Below are 16,306 nucleotides of genomic sequence, written 5' to 3' on the forward strand. Positions count from 1 at the left end.
TGTATAAGAATAAATTGTATTAATATAATTAATATATTATAAAGAAAGATATCACCCTATTTACTCTATGTCATTAAAATTATCAATATAAAAAAATTTAATTTTATATAAGAATTGCAAGTATTGAAATTATAATTGACATAATTAATATAAATAAAAATTATATTAATATAATTAATATATTTAATATATATTTTTAAAATAAAAAATAATATATAATATTTGGGACAAGACGAGAAGTCCCGATGGTAATCTCGTGTCTCGTCTCATAAAGTACCATTACAATTGTTTTTGGGCCGAGATGAGACTTGTCCCAATATGATCGGGACCATATTGGGTTAATCAAAATGGGCACAAGCTGAACACCCCTAAGTTTGAGGTAAATTGGGGAAATCTTTTTACGCTCTTTTGTGTTAATTAGTTATTTGAATTGCAAATTAATATGGTCAATTATGAAATTGTTTGTAATATAAGTATGACATATGAAATTTGAATTTTCCTTTGATGATGTTAGGAAATTTTGAAATGATGTACTTGTGTAATACTCCTCTGGTTCTATTTATAAGGTGGAGAGAGAAGAAAAAAATTTGATTCTATTTATAGGACGCTTGCCAATTTTCAATACTCATCTTTACATGTTTGAAAACTTGGGATCTTATTTTGGTGATTATACAAACTCGATAATCCTCTTGAGTTAATCCTTGATACATTTGATTTTGCTGATAATGTGGATTAGTAAGGGAGACTTTCCAGTCTTTCCCTATCTTCACTCTAAACACTTCTAGCTTTTCCATGGCCTTAGCTAAATCCTGAAAGAATGCATTCTCATCTTTCGTGTACTATTCAACAATCAACTTTGTCCTCAGATATCTTCCCAAAGATGAATTTGAGCTCAACAACCCTAATCCATGCAACCCGTTTTGGTAATATGCGTTGTCAAACTTGCTCGGAGATCTCATGTCATTGAATGTCCACATTGACAAGTCTTTTGTGTAGGTCATGCATAACTTTTTCAACCCTTCCACTAATTTTGAATTCATTTTTAGATCGACTTAGGGGGTTTTGCCGAAATGGAAGATTCAGTGAGAAAACTCCTTACAATGGGTGAATTTTGGCTTCAATAAAGTGGCTTCGACCTTGGAAGCATTTGATGAGAGATTGTCTCTACATCCTAATGGCATAGTGTAAAACAACCCTTCAACCATCTTGATCATATCCTTGGTCAATTGTGCGACAATGTCAGCACAGGAGATGATGCCAAGGCAAGTAAACTTGAGGGCATTGTTGATCTTAAGAATGAGGTCAAAGGCTTTGGCAGAGAGGGAGAGGATGAGATTGGGAAGGTGAAGAGAGAGAGAGAGAAAGAGAGAGAGAGAGGGAAGAAGAAGGGAGGTGCTACCATGGTACAGTTGGGGGATGACGAGGAAGGAGTGAGAAGAGGGCATGGACCATGAAGCTACCACTTTTTAGGGGAATGGATGCTCTCATCTTCTTTCCCATCCTTTCCCATTCTTTTTTTTTTTTCCTAACCATTCGATCAAGATTTAGATAGTTCATATTTGATCTCTTATAAAATTATTATTAAATTATAAAAATATAAATAATAGAATTCAAACTACTAAACTTTAATAAGAACAATTTAAAAATACAATAAAAGTAAAATAAAATGAAGCGTTTTGAAGGAGATCAAATCTAGTTTATCCAAAATTTTGATATAATAGCTAGAAATTAAGAAGAGAAGGAGAAAAGGATGGAAAGGAAGATGAGAGAATCTCCCTGCACTTTTTGTGGCACCCAACATATTTAACTTGCCACATGTAATTTTATTAGTCAACAGAATTAATTTAATTGTTAAAATTAACGGTGTGGTGAAATTGTACTCTTTTTGAAAGTTGGAGGGTGACATTGTTCTAATAAAAAGTTTAAAATACTACGTGTTTTTACAAAAAAGTTTTAAAGCATATTTACTTTTTAACTAATAATTATATTTAAAATCAAACATATTATTAATTTTTTCATGATTAAATTTTCCGGACTGATTCTTAAGCCTCAACCGACCCTATGAAAATGAATATACGGGTATGTTTGATTATGTAGCACAAAAACAAGTTAAAGAATCGAAACGCGCTTGTTTCTAGCGTCTACCTTCACCGTTTCACGGTTTGAGGCGAGTCTTGATTCTTGAAAAATAGAGTTCGAAAAGTAAAGCCCGATGCTGCGAATCGCAAGAGTGCTACAACAATACTCACTTGCCTTGCTGTTCCTTGGCCATGTCCCTACAACGAAGTAAAACTTGATCGACATCCTCGTCAATTCTTCTTCTTCTTGTTGTTGTTCCGCTGGGTCCTTCCCGGCCATGACTTCTTCAATGGCGAAGAATTTGGTGAGAGAGAACGTGCCACTCTCGCGCTTCGGCGTTCTGGCAGCTCAACTGGAATCCATAGTGGTCTCTGCTGCCCAGCAACCTCCAGACCCGCTCCTTTGCTTCGATCTGCTCTCTGATCTCATCTCCGCCATTGACGAAAGCACCAAGGTGATTCGTCTATCTCCTCACTTGCCACTCCCCAGGACACTTCCTCAGATCTCTGATACCATGAATTCCTTTACTGTGTGTCACTTGTCTCAAACTAGGATCATTTGAGTCTTTAAAATCAGTGACTTTTTTGTGATTTTGCTCAATCCTTACTTTTACTTTCAAAGCAGTAATGTGCTTGTCTTGGAAGATATATTTCGTATTTTTGTGACAATCCATTAATCTGGCGAGTTGCATTTTTCTTGTCCTTTTCCACTATGTTTGGTTTTCTTCAGTATTTAAATTTTATGTTACCTGTGATGAAATCTTACCTTTAGCTGCGTCATATCGTATAGACAGTTTGCAGGTTTCGTGGCAACCTGCTTGTTTTTACACGTAGGAACAGAAAAATCTGAAGGACTAACTTTGTAACGTTAATAAAGCTCTCATTAGTTGATGGGAATTTGCGCATCCGTGAATTACTTTTATTATTCCTCCTTTTGGGGGGGGGGGTGGTCAATTCTTGATCGTTTGATTTTGCAGTTACTAGAATTCTGAGTATTCATAATCTTACTAGAATTTCATATATAATTACTTATCCTTACGCTTTTAAAATCCAAAGTCGATAGTCTTTTGGTCTTGTTGACTTCTGATGCTGAAACAACTTAATTTCAGGACTCTATTTTGTTGTGGCAAAGGAGATGTGAGGATGCGCTATATTCCCTTCTTGTTATAGGTGCACGTCGGCCTGTGCGTCACTTGGCATCAGTAGCAATGGCAAAGATCATATCAAAGGGAGATGGGATATCAATTTACTCTAGAGCAAGTGGTCTTCAGGGATTCCTTTCTGATGGGAAAAAAAGTGAACCTCAAAGAGTTGCAGGTTTGTAAAGGCCAAAGGCTTCCAGAGCTTTTAGATAGCTCCCGAAGTGCTGAATTATCCATGATTGGCTCATTTGACATATATAAACGACTATATAAAAGCTCCCCCCCCCAACCCAAACAACGTTTCTCCTCTATGTCTCACTGCATTCCTGATTGAAAGGAACATTATTGTGTTGATTGTACGATAAATCTTGTAGCTGCATCATTTTTCTATGAACTGTACAAGTTGTTCATATTCTACGTCTAGTGATTATCACCCATTTGTTCTATTTTGCACCCTTAGGGTTTGTTTGGTACACAAATTGGAATGAAATGAAAAATTCAGTGGAAAAATGATTTCGAGGATGAAAACTGACCTTCATTCTGAAGGGATAGAAGCTGCTGACTAATGATTATAAGATATAATTGATATTGTTGTGAAAGGAAGGGAAGGAAATCCCTTTCCCCTTTCCTTCCTTTATAGTTTGTAGCAAAGGGACTCTCAACTACTATACCGAGTAAGTGCAGGTGCCCATGCACAATGTTGAGCTTAATTTTCATTGAGTTGGCTAGGTGTTCTTGTTGGGATCATACAAGAGCCAGCTAATCTCTCTAATTGGGCAAGAGGGTGCAGTAGAGGTTTTGACATGTATGTGGTGCTTGTATATGCTCTCAACCTTTTATTTTCATTCATTTACGAGGAATACTTTCATTCAAATACGGTTTTTTAGTCTAAAAATTTAAATATAACTTTTCGATATTTTCCAGTAATTATCTATACATACAGTCATTTGTTTAACTCTGATAGGAAAGCTGGTGGTTGTCTTTTTAACTTCTAATCTTGGGATACCTTTATGGTGATTATCTAGCGTGAGTGACAATTCCCACTCATTTAACCTAATTTTTGAGGTTCAGGATTCATTAGTCTCAATGATTAAATTCAGATGGTGCTTTACATCTAAAAAAACAGGTGAAATAAGAGGAAAATGGTAATAGGTGCCTCTTCATATACTGAAGTCGGATTCCTAAAGGCTCTTGCTTTGACTTTATGATTCTACATTTCTTACTTGTTTCATTCTATAAATTGCTTGTTTAGTATTATATTTTCTTTCCAGTTCCATTCAAAGGTGTATGTTTCTGTTCACCCTGACTCTGCATTATGAGGAAATTTGGGTCATTATTGATCAATTCATTTATTAATATCTATTGATATATTAGATGGTATAGTTGGTATAAATTGATAGAGGATATTGAGAGCTTTAAACCAAGCCAAATCTTGCCTCATTTCGATTAGTTTTAAGATTTACTTAATAACTTTCCAGAGTTGGCTGCAGAGTGAGGCAAATGTGAAACAGAAGGACAAAGAAAAATAATAATTATTCCACATTTTATGATTAGGATAAAGTTCCTACTTGATTTATGACTAGAAATTAGAAGAAAAACATTAAACGAACTAAGATGTTACACTTTTTGGTATTAGAGCTGGTTATATTTCTGGTTTCTATCAACGAGAAGAAAGATAAATGGAGAGTGAGAGCACAAACAAGTTAGGCTTCCTCATGCTATGATATTTGATATGCTATATTTAAGCTATCATTTTGTAAAAGTAATCCATGGAATTGATCAAAACATCAAATTTTCCACTGTTAACATTATTTGCTATGATTTTTTACGCTAAATGTTATGGTGCATCCTTTTCTATTGCGTATTAATTCTCTCATTGTAATTTGCATTTAAAATTTTGTCCGTGTCTTTTCTTTACCATTTTTCTGAATATGATTTTGCAGGTGCTGCGCAGTGCTTAGGAGAATTGTATAAGCATTTTGGAAGACGAATAACTTCAGGTTTACTAGAAACTACAATCATAGCATCGAAACTTCTAAAATTCAATGAGGTATTTCCTTTTAGCTGGCATCTCTGTTGTCAACTTGACATCTTATACTGCAGAAAATGAAGGGGCATAAACACAAGGCAGAGAAAAAAATTTGCTTTTTTCAATCTTGTTCTTGATTTATGAATGCTTGCTTTCTTGCGTCCATGAAAATTGATTCTACAGATAAATTAGTATTCTTTAATATCTTTGAATCTATTTTCCTTCTCCATATAATTTCAAATGGTCATAAAATTATTTTGTAATTCCCTTCCATTATCAGGATACTTGTAGACCAAAACCTTAGTAGAAAAATATACTCTTTAACGGGGAGGGTTTTAGCGTGCTGCAATCTAAATGCTAACCTCAGAACCTCATATTTGATTTCCTAATCTTTATGTTTTGGAGGATTCTAATGTGTCTTGGACTGGTGTTAGAGAGGGTGATGATTTATTTTTCCTCATTTAGGTGCTTGATTCTGTTGATATTTATGACATTTGATCTCAAGTTCTTCATCCCATTCATTTTCTTGTTTCCATAAGGCTTCTATTAAGTTATGCTTTAGTTGGTCAATGATCATGACTTAAGACTGAAGATTTCTAAATGTTGGGAGATCATATAGGGCTCCTTTGGTGGATGTTTGCTTCATGTGGCATAAGTTTGATAGTCAGTCATCTATACTGCCTTGAGACACGGAGCATGTCTGGTAGGTTCTATCTTTTTAGCGGGGACATTTAGGTTTTTTTCCTCCAGCAGTGATAAAAAATACCTTTATTAAAATTATGTAACAATAACTACTTGAGGCTAGCTTCGGTGGTAAAGGTGGGAAGTGTATAGTGTCAACAATTCAAACCCTCCCAATATAACAAAAAAACAAAGGTTATGTAACTTCATACTGAGGCTTGGGGAGCATATTTTCTTCAGTTTCTAGACTTGAGAAGATTTTGATCCTTCTATATTACTAATTTATTTTGGGAGAATGACAGTTAGGTTTCAATAGATTGAATTAATGATAGTTAGGTTTTTGGAAAAATTTTCTGAAAAATGAGTTGAAAATATTGATTAGGCAATTGTAAAGTTGAGAGTTTCAATTTCAGATAAGGCATTTAAGTTTTAAATGTAACTCTCATATTGTAATAGGGATTCCTCTTATATCTGTCTGAATCAATATTTGCAACTCACTTTTTAAAAAATTTTATTGGAGACCTAACTGTCATTAATTTAATCTTTTGGGACCTAACTGTCATCTTCCCATTTATTTTCAATGCTAGATTGGTATTTCTCCTTGTACAGTTCTCTGTACTGATTTATGCATATGTTGTTTATTGATGTGGCTTTAGTTTATATGAAAAAGAGGAAAATGAAAAACTGATCGATTTTTGCGGATTTCTTTTATTTAGAAATGCAATCAATTGATGCTCATAATATTGGCTTTGGGTGGGGAGATGCAGTTCAAATTGTAATGTTAGGCTTGATTTAAATTGGCGCTCTGATATAAACACCCTTGTCATAGTTTTGGTTTGGCCTTCCTTCCACTTATAGAAATCTTCTTTATCTCTTAAATTTCAGGAGTTTGTGAGACATGAAGCTTTACACATGCTTCAGAATGCTTTGGAAGGCTCTGGTGGTAATGCTGCTTCATCAGCATATGCAGAGGCATACCGTATCACCATGCGATCTGCAATGGGAGACAAGTCATTTGCTGTGAGAATAGCTGCTGCCAGATGTCTGAATGCATTTGCAAACATTGGAGGTCCAGGATTAGGGGTGGCTGAGTTTGACAATTCAGCCTCTTATTGTGTCAAGGCTGGTGTTCTTTTTCTCAAATTTCATTTTCATAAGCATAATGTGGCCTCTGTTTGAGTCTAAATCACTATTTTTATATCTTTGTGCGGCTGCTTCTAATAGGCCCTTGAGGATCCTGTGTCATCTGTCCGGGATGCGTTTTCTGAAGCTTTGGGTTCCTTGCTTGCTCTTGGAATGAATCCTGAGGCACAGGTTTCTACACAGTAGTTTTATCTGTTTTTTGCTTGATCCAAACAACTTTCTTAACATTTTTCTGCATCTGAGTAGGTCCAGCCAAGAGGAAAGGGTCCTTCCCCTCCTGCAAAAAAATTAGAAGGTGGATTGCAGAAGCATTTAATTTTAGCCTTCAGAAAAGGTATATTCTTGACTGGGTCACCATAGTTTTGCTTGATAATATTGCTTTTCTTTGGTGACTCATCAAGGACCATTGATCCCAAAAAACTCAAGATTATTGGTAATATCTTTAACACTCTCCTTCTTCTTCATATGAAAACCCTTTGGTCTAGAAGCATGGATGAAGTATTGGCCCATGTACCTTTTGCTGACATTAATTTAATTAAGAGAATGAGGGTGGAAAGGATTGAACTCTTGACTAGTTGGTCATAGAAGCTCTGATACCATGTCATGGACCAATTTATTCCAAAAGCTTATGTTATTTGGTGGTTCCTCAAGATTGTTTTTTATGATATCTTCAACACTTCTGCCTTTGATATGTGCTGACTTTCTATATTGCAACTTTTGAGTGTACGTTAAGGGAAACCTCTTGAATGCTTGGCTTTTCTATTGAAGCATTAGTGATCACACGGGAGGTTCTGGTTGCAAGTGTTTTATGATGGCATAATTGTTAGGAGGGAAAATGTAATTGCTGGTCCCTATACTTTTAGCATGTTTTGGTACTAGTCCCTCTATTTGTCTTTGTTGTTTGAAATTTAAATTTCATCTGTTAGTCCCTAAATATGGCCATAAGGACTTAACAATGGCTAATATGTGCTTAAACTCTCTTACTTCTTATGCTGACTGTTCAAATTATGAAGAGTTGTATAAAAAATGAGTATAAGACATAAAAAAGCAGAACATCAAATCAGAATCCTTAAATGTGCAATAGATGAAGCTTTAGAATGAAGAAAACACACAATTAGCGCTGACAAACAGGAAGATTAATAGTTATTTTGCTTATACAATGTCTAATTCATTATAATTTTACTAACTCGGCACAAAATTAAACATAATTATGTACATATCAGTAGATTTATCTCTGTCAGTGATGATAAGGACTAGCATTGCAAACATCTAAAACTTAAGGGACTTGGGGCGAGGATAAAAAAGTGTAGGGGCTAATACTGAAACACGCTAAAAGTACAGGGACTAATAGTTGTATTTTCCCTTGTTGGGATTTCTAACTTTACATCTAACTAGTTCAAAACAGGATTATGCCTTGCAAATGGCACCTTGTGTCCATGATAAACTTGAGCTTTTGCTTGCTTGCAAAGTGAGGGGCTAATGGAATTTTAAGGGTGTTTTCTTGTTCATTTAATTTGCTGCTTTTGATGTTTTTGCTTATCACTGCAAATGTTCATGTGTGATACAAGATGTATGTTTCTTGGGACAAAATACACTCTTTTTCCCCTTTTTTGGCTTGGGATTCATTATAATAACACAGCCATCTCATTTCCTTGTACTCTTTTGTTAGTTCTGACATTCACAAGTTGTGTTGCAGCAAGTGGAGTTCATTGTAGAAATGTTCGGGTTGGACTAACACTATCTTGGGTATTCTTTTTACAGGTGAATCTTAAAACTTCTATAGAACCTCATCTTGTTCTCTACTTTGTTTTGTACTCCCTCCCGTTGCTGATGAGACTATCTGCTGCAGATGAATATTGGCTGTATGCTGGTTTATTTATAATAAAAGAAAAATATATCCGTAAGGGAGGGAACAAAGTGAAATTTTGTCCAAGGCAATGGGAGATGCCACTTGAACCAAAGTATAGTTAACACGAGACTATCATAGTCCATGGGCATGTTTGCTTAAGCTTAAAAATAAGTGATTTTTATATTGTTTAGAAATTTTATGAAAGGTATAAATTATTTTATGCTTGATTACAATAATAAAAATTGATTTGTATTTGGTGATTTTTCATTTTATGATATTTTCTAGCATCTTTGTACTTTCATCAACATTCTCTCTTATGTATTGGATTCATTTATTTTCAAATAAGAAACTAATCAAAGTATCCTCTTAAAATGACTAGAAATGTCATTTTTTTTTAGATTTTTATTATTTTTGAAACTTACAGAAACATTCTAATATTTCTCAGATGTGCTTTTTTATCCCCTTCGAATAAGTGTTTTTTTTTTGGGTTTTTTTTTTTTTACAGCAAAAGTTGAAACAAATGGCTCCTAAGTAAAGAAGAAAGATAAACTAATACTATTCTAACCCCCTTGAAATTGGAGCAGATAAAGTTAATGCACTATGCTTGTTAGAAACTAGAAAGTATGCAATACTTCAGCCTTACAGGCAAGTTTCAGCAGCTTCTTGCAGTTCACACAAATTTGCTCCTTATAACTAGGGATGCTCCTCTCCCTCGTTTTTACAGGTCTTGCTTACTGAAGCAAAAACCCACATCATGGGGGATTGGAATGTCTTTTTGTCTTTTTCTTGTTTTGATTCTTCTGATCACGTTAAATAGATTATTAGACTAGGTATGCTTAGTAATCATTATTTTGGTGCCTTTTATTATCAACCCTCTCCGCTTTGGTTGGGGTAGATATTGAAAGGCATTAGCTCCCCTTGTCTTTTGTATTTTGACTTTTTACTGTTAATATATTTGATCCCTTCTTCAATTTTTTTTTTTTTTAAAGATTGGTTCACTTGCCTCCAAATTATATTTATCTAGGGATTCCGGGGTTGATCATGCATTTCATGTATCCTTGTTGAAGCCGTATCCTATCCTAAACCAAGTACCCCATAATGTCTCAAAGGCATCCTGCATCTTATTGTCCATGTAAAGCCAAATTGTGTCTGTATAGGCAGTTTAACCAAAACATCATTTTCGGACTTCACTTGAACAGAACTAAGATGAAAAGATTTAATTGTGTGTATTTTTATGCGTTGAAGAACAGTATGGACTCAAAAAACTAGTGGGTCCTATAGTGTATAGAAGCTGCTGTTTTATATTTATTTTTGCCCACGACTTCTTGTTTTTGGTAGTGAATTCATTTTTTGTTGAGGAAATTGTTTTTTTCCACTTTTTATTTGGTTTTTTTTTTTGGGGGGGGGCAGTGTGTACGCATGCATATTTGTAATTGTTTCCTTCACTCTTGACTTTGTGTTATGTAGACCAGTTTTTAAGCCCAAGAAACTGAGATAAATGTGTTTGATTTGGTTTTGATTTTCATTCTTAGTTAATCCTCTCTTGCAGGCCATTCGCATAAAATACCTGCATCCAGATAGTGAGCTTCAAAACTTTGCATCACAAGTTATGGAAATACTTGATGCTGATGCTTCAGTTGATGCTCATGCACTGGTATTTTCTCAATTCACAATATATCGCCCTTTGTCTCATAACTCTTAGTCAAATGTTAATATAGAAGGTGAATTGTTTTCCCCCCTTTCATTGGCGATTTTACTATGAATTTTTTTTGTGGCTTTCTTTAGCACATGCAACAAAGTGAAAAACTAATCCTGGATTGGCAGTGTTTTACCCTATTTTACAAGTAGATAAATGATTTCATTAGAAAAGTAGTGCAAAGAAATACATGGAGTCCAAGAATTGCTGGTTTATCTAAAGGAGATTAAGTCCAGGCCTTTCATTGATGGTTTGATTGGATGTACTTTACGTTTGTGTATACATACATATAAGAACTAAGAAGACTGTTCTATTAGAGAAGGAGAGTGGAGAAATAAAAAGGCAGGATACAAGACATTACTGGTTTATTCAGATATCAGCTCTAGGTCTTCCATTTAGGGCTTGAATTGATGGCTTACCCTTGTTATAGGTGGCATGTGGTGTTTTATGAATGGGATACCCTAATTATGTGATGGATGATCCTCACTAGTATTTTTGATTTTGCTTTTTTACCAATGCCATACAGTGCGTGCTAGATTTTGTTGGGTAGAAATAGTTGGTAACTGAATTAGTTAAGTCAGTTAGATTGTAAATGATAGGGTTCTTGTTGACTTATAGTGAAGGGGTTAGTTAGTGGTCAAATAATTCTTATATTGCTGCTTGGAGGGATGAAACAGATTCATGGTAGTTAATACAGCTGTTCATTCTCTTTATATTCTCCTATCTTTCCCATTTCTTTTTCTCTTTCACCTATTAAGTCGTATCAGAGCCACCTTTTCTTGGATAGATATTTATGTTCCTTGAAAAGATATCAAAAATTAAATATAGAGGCAAAAAAAAGGAAAAAACATATGACATTGTTACATCCTGCTCTGTTAATATTTTTTACTGCCTTTTTATTCAACTTCTGAATCTTTTTATTTATTGTTTTTATTGGATTATTATATATATATATCAAGAAGGATCCTTTTTCCTCCTAAGGAAATTTCCGTATATATACATGTATATGTTTTTAGGTTTTGTTTTAACCCTTGGCTGCCAAATAATCTGGAGCCATTTTGCTTATTATTTTTTAAGAATTTCACTTTATCCAGCCAAGTGCTTATTTTTTTCTTTCCTGCAGATGGATAGATTATTTTTTACTTCTAGAAGTTGATCTGTTGACTCTAGGCATAATTTTGCTACTAGTTTGTTTTTGAAATGAATGGTTGGTTCCTTGGCTTGTGAGATTAAGAGTGTGTTTAGTTTTACATTGGTCATTCACTCAATTGGACTAGGTTCTAACTATAACCTTCTGTGTAATGTTCGTATTATGAGCGTTAGAGAAATATGAAGACTCAGCGTTAGAGAAATATGAATAGACTCACTTTGGCATCATATGCTTATTCAAAATCTATCACCCCTGTCATATATATTGTAAGGAGCAATACCCTCTTATTATAATTCCAGGTAGAGTTTAGTAACGAGGGTGGTTGTCCAAAAGCTGTTATATCTGTCACTTATATCAGAGGCTTTGGTGGGTTTTAGTTCTGATCATGCATTCCTTGTTGCTACTGCAGGCTTGTGTTCTTTATATCCTTCGTGTCGGCATAACAGATCAAATGACTGAACCTACTCAACGGAACTTGTTGGTTTTTTTGGGAATGAAGGTATGGTAAAGTAACTCAATTTAAATTATTAGTCAACCCAAAGTTGATCCTCTTTGTGTATGCCAGTTTTGATGCCATCGTAAGAGATACCTATATGATGGAATCCTCTACTCTATTAAGCTTAAAAACAAGGAAAACCAGAAAATACATTTCAAATTGTAACTAAAAATTACTATTGCTGAATAATGGAGGGGGATTACAAGCAAAATAAGGACTGAAACTACACTTAGATGACAATTACAGAGTACAGGAAACATCATAAAATACAACCTCTTGACTGCAACACAAACAAAAGCCTCTTGCAAATACACATTAAGGTAGAAAGATAAAATGATAAAGAAAAGATGATCTTCTCCACCCTCAATCTGGCATTCGAGAAGCCAAAACTCTCCTCACTTTAACCACAATTCTCCAAAATACTCTATGTCCCTCTGCATGAAATTGCAGATTTGAAGAGCCAAAAAATTGCTCTTCGCGGATGATATAGTTCTTATAGCAGAGACAAGAGAAGAGGTTAATTGCAAACTTGAGTTATGGAGGAGGACATTGGAGTCGAAAGGTTTTCGTCTGAGTAGAAGTAAGACGGAATATTATATTGTAAATTTGGTAAAGGACTATTTGAAAATAATTTGGAAGTGAAATTGGGAGATCAAATTATACCTCAAGTGGAAAGTTTAGATATTTGGGAGCCATTATTCAAAATGATGGCGAAATCAGTGGAGATATTTCACATAGAATTCAAGCTGGGTGGTTTAATTGGAGAAAAGCTAAAGGAGTTATTTGTGACCGTAAGGTGCCTAATAAACTTAAAGGAAAGTTTTATCGTACTGCTATCAGACCGGCAATGTTATATAGTAGTGAATGCTGGGCTCTAACGGGACAGCAAGAGCATAAAGTTGGAGTAGCAGAGATGAGAATGTTACGATGGATGTGCGGACATACACGTAAAGATAAAATTCGAAAATGAGCACATACGTGAAAAAGTGAGGGTGGCACCTATTGAGGAAAAAATGGTAGAAAATCGGTTGAGATGGTTTGGGCATGTACAAAGAAGACCAAGGGAGGCACCAGTGAGAAGAGTGGAACATATAACTTTGAGTCCGATTAAGAGAGGTAGAGGAAGGCCTAAGAGAATACTCTTGGAAGTTGTTGAACGTGATCTCTGATAGAGCCGGAAAATATATCAAGACATATGAGAGGAAATTGAGGGGGAGACAAAGGGACAGAGAGGAAAGACCCAGCAGTTTAAGGTTATTGTACTAAGGGTCCTGATAATAGGGAGAAGTCATGATGTTTGTAGAGTGGCTATAGACTCAGCATAGTAGCTAGAGTTACTTTTGGGTTGTTTTAATATTGTACTTTGTTTTGGAAAGGACTCATCAAGAATGTTTTAGAGAAGAGATACAAGTGAGGAGAGTCCTGGTCTCTCGAAAAACCAGCGAGGGGCTGTTTCAGCATTTGTTCTTGTAATCCTGGTATTGATTAGGGAATAGGGTTTTGGCCAGATCAGTGAAAGTCCTTTTGTAACATTGATTCGGTTATCCAGTCATTAATAGCAAAACCTCAGCATTTCCCTCATTTATTGCTTGTTTTATAGTTTTATGTTGTTGTGCATTTAAGTTTAGAGTTGGGTTCTATCAATCTCTTAATTAATAATATTTCTAAAAGCTTAATAAATGATAGAGCACAATGGCGTCTTGCAATCCATGTAGCCGACCCCACCTAGTGGGATAAAGGCTTGTTGTTGTTGTTGTTGTTGTTGAAGAGCCAAAAAATTACTCATTACTCCTACCAACACTACCTAGCTTTGCTTCCCTATTTTGATGTGTTAGCTGGTCTTTACCCATAGGATTTTCTGCTAAACCAACAGTCCCATTTTTGCTGTCACTTTTTATTTTTTTTTTATGCTCCTTTTTAAAGTTTTGACATTGACCAGTGATGGGGTCTTATCAATATATAAAATTTTGTAGTTTGCTTTTTGGCAACTTGCAGCTTCAGTCATCTGAGTCAGGTTCTTCCATGAAAGTGGCTGCATTGCGTACTCTGTCTTATACTCTGAAAACACTGGGAGAGGTAAGCATAGCTATATGTTTTTATGTGAAAATGATTTTAAATGGGATATTTCTATTATTATAAATATAAAATGGGGAAGTATGAAATGGATATTTCTAATTTTGTGTGAGATGGACTGTAACTTAATTCTTATTAATTTGCAGGTTCCACTGGAATTTAAGGAAGTTCTTGACAACACTGTAGTTGCAGCAGTGTCTGATTCGTCAAAGCTAGTGAGCCTTACTTTTTATTTCTTTTATATAATAATGAATAATTAGTTTTAAATATTGCTATGCTTGTTTATTTTGTATTATTATGTATTTGTTCTGGTTTTAAACGTAATCTTTCTTTTTACTTGTTGTGGGAGGGTTGTGATAGGGAAGCTGGTCATAAGTTCATGAAATACTTTCTTTAAGGCAAATGGATGTTTACACTGATTTGGTCGGAAATGCATCCCTTGCTGGGAGTGGAGTTGCATTTTTGTGTGATGAGTATCTGTAATTTTCTTATAGTGGTTCAGTGGTCCTTAAATTTAGTGGTTTAGTGGTCCTTAAATTTTTATCCTCATATTTAAAATGTTATGAGTTTGATTTTTCTTACAATTGAGGTTTTCGCTTTCACAATTAAGGTTTTTATTTACTTAATTAAATTTTTTCATGCTTAAAATTTTTGTCTAAAAAATTAGTTTTGATTCTCGTAATGAAAAAAAAGGACTCTTGTTAGTTGTCACACTTGTGTGACTGCATGGTTTGCAGTCACCAGTGGATATGTTCCCAATTTTGTGGTCTTTTGAAGTTTAACATTTCCTAATTCCATTTTAAGGGCTTGTTTCCCTTATTATAACAAAATTAGTTGCTTTTAGTAGGACATTGAGATATGTCAGAAAGGTTTTCGTTGTCTATTTTATAGTCATAATTTGTCATTTTGTAGAAGGATATGTGATGGTGAGGTAAAGGAAGGAAGTTCTGAAGAAAATGGCAAATGGTAGAGTCAATGGACCTAATTGTATCCCCATTGAAGTGTGGAAATGTTTAGGTAAAGAAGGGGTGTGGTGGCTAACTAAGTTATTTAATGAGATCTTATGCTTCGAGAAAATGCTTGACGATTGGGGGAGAAGCACCTTAGTCCCTATTTACAAAATAAAGAAGATATTTAAAATTGTGCTAACCATAGAGGGATTAAAATTATGAGTCATATGATGAAATTGTGAGAAAAGTTGATTGAGTATAGACTAGTATTTTTGAGAATTAGTTTGGCTTCATGCCAAGTAGGGTGACTACATAAGCGATTTATCTACCTAGGGGATTAATGGAAAAGTATTGATGAAAAGATAAAGATTTGCACATGGTTTTAATTGATTTGAAAAAAGCTTATGACTGTGTGTTTAAAAAAATTCTTTGGAAAGTCTTGGATGAGAAGGGAGTATGGGTTGCCTATATTAAAGGCATATAAGATATTTATAAGGGGGCAATAACTAATATAAGAACGTCTGGCGGTAAAACAAAGGACTTTCCTATAAGGATTGGACTGCATCAGGGATCATTTTTGAGTCCTTATTTATTTGACCTGGTTCTAGATGTTTTGATTGAGTATATTCAAGAAGAAATCTCCAAGTGCATGCTTTTCATGGGTGATATAGTTTTTATTACGAAGATAAAAGAAGAGATTAAATATAAACTTGAGTTATGGAGAGGACATTGGGGTCAAAAGGTTTTCACTTGAATAGTAAGATGGAATATTTGCATTGTAATTTTGATAAGAGTCAGTCAGGAGTAATTTGAAAGTGAATTGGGAGATCATATTATACCCTAAGTGAAAAAGTTTAGATATCTAGGAGTTATTTCAATATGATGGGGATATTATACATAGGATGTAAGTTGGGTGGTTTAATTGGAGAAAGGCTAAATGAATTATTTGTGATCATCAAGTACCTTATAAACTTGAACGGAAGTTTTATCGAACTATTATACGACTAGCTATGTTATAT

The 16,306-nt window shown here is 34.6% G+C and overlaps 1 protein-coding gene across 3 annotated transcripts in view; it reads left to right on the forward strand.

Annotated features, from left to right (window-relative positions):
* Nucleotides 1-2,149: 2,149 nt before the first annotated feature.
* Nucleotides 2,150-16,306, forward strand: part of LOC129290158 (protein SWEETIE) — a 34,386-nt gene continuing 20,229 nt past the window's right edge. For 2 of the 3 annotated variants that reach the window (XM_054926867.1, XM_054926873.1), the window contains exons 1-11: nucleotides 2,165-2,533; nucleotides 3,188-3,395; nucleotides 5,164-5,270; nucleotides 6,816-7,052; nucleotides 7,155-7,244; nucleotides 7,320-7,407; nucleotides 8,770-8,834; nucleotides 10,472-10,576; nucleotides 12,178-12,267; nucleotides 14,260-14,340; nucleotides 14,484-14,552. In XM_054926867.1, coding sequence (XP_054782842.1) covers nucleotides 2,357-2,533; nucleotides 3,188-3,395; nucleotides 5,164-5,270; nucleotides 6,816-7,052; nucleotides 7,155-7,244; nucleotides 7,320-7,407; nucleotides 8,770-8,834; nucleotides 10,472-10,576; nucleotides 12,178-12,267; nucleotides 14,260-14,340; nucleotides 14,484-14,552 — 1,317 coding nt within the window. In that variant the 5' untranslated portion in view covers nucleotides 2,165-2,356. Of the gene's footprint in view, nucleotides 2,534-3,187; nucleotides 3,396-5,163; nucleotides 5,271-6,815; nucleotides 7,053-7,154; nucleotides 7,245-7,319; nucleotides 7,408-8,769; nucleotides 8,835-10,471; nucleotides 10,577-12,177; nucleotides 12,268-14,259; nucleotides 14,341-14,483; nucleotides 14,553-16,306 lie in introns of all 3 variants that reach the window. The other variant, XR_008588269.1, reaches the window with a different exon arrangement.

The sequence above is a fragment of the Prosopis cineraria genome, unplaced genomic scaffold (assembly GCF_029017545.1).
Source record: "Prosopis cineraria cultivar Desert tree isolate PC_DT_omini unplaced genomic scaffold, ASM2901754v1 PC1, whole genome shotgun sequence".
In the NCBI taxonomy this organism is placed as follows: domain Eukaryota; kingdom Viridiplantae; phylum Streptophyta; class Magnoliopsida; order Fabales; family Fabaceae; genus Prosopis; species Prosopis cineraria.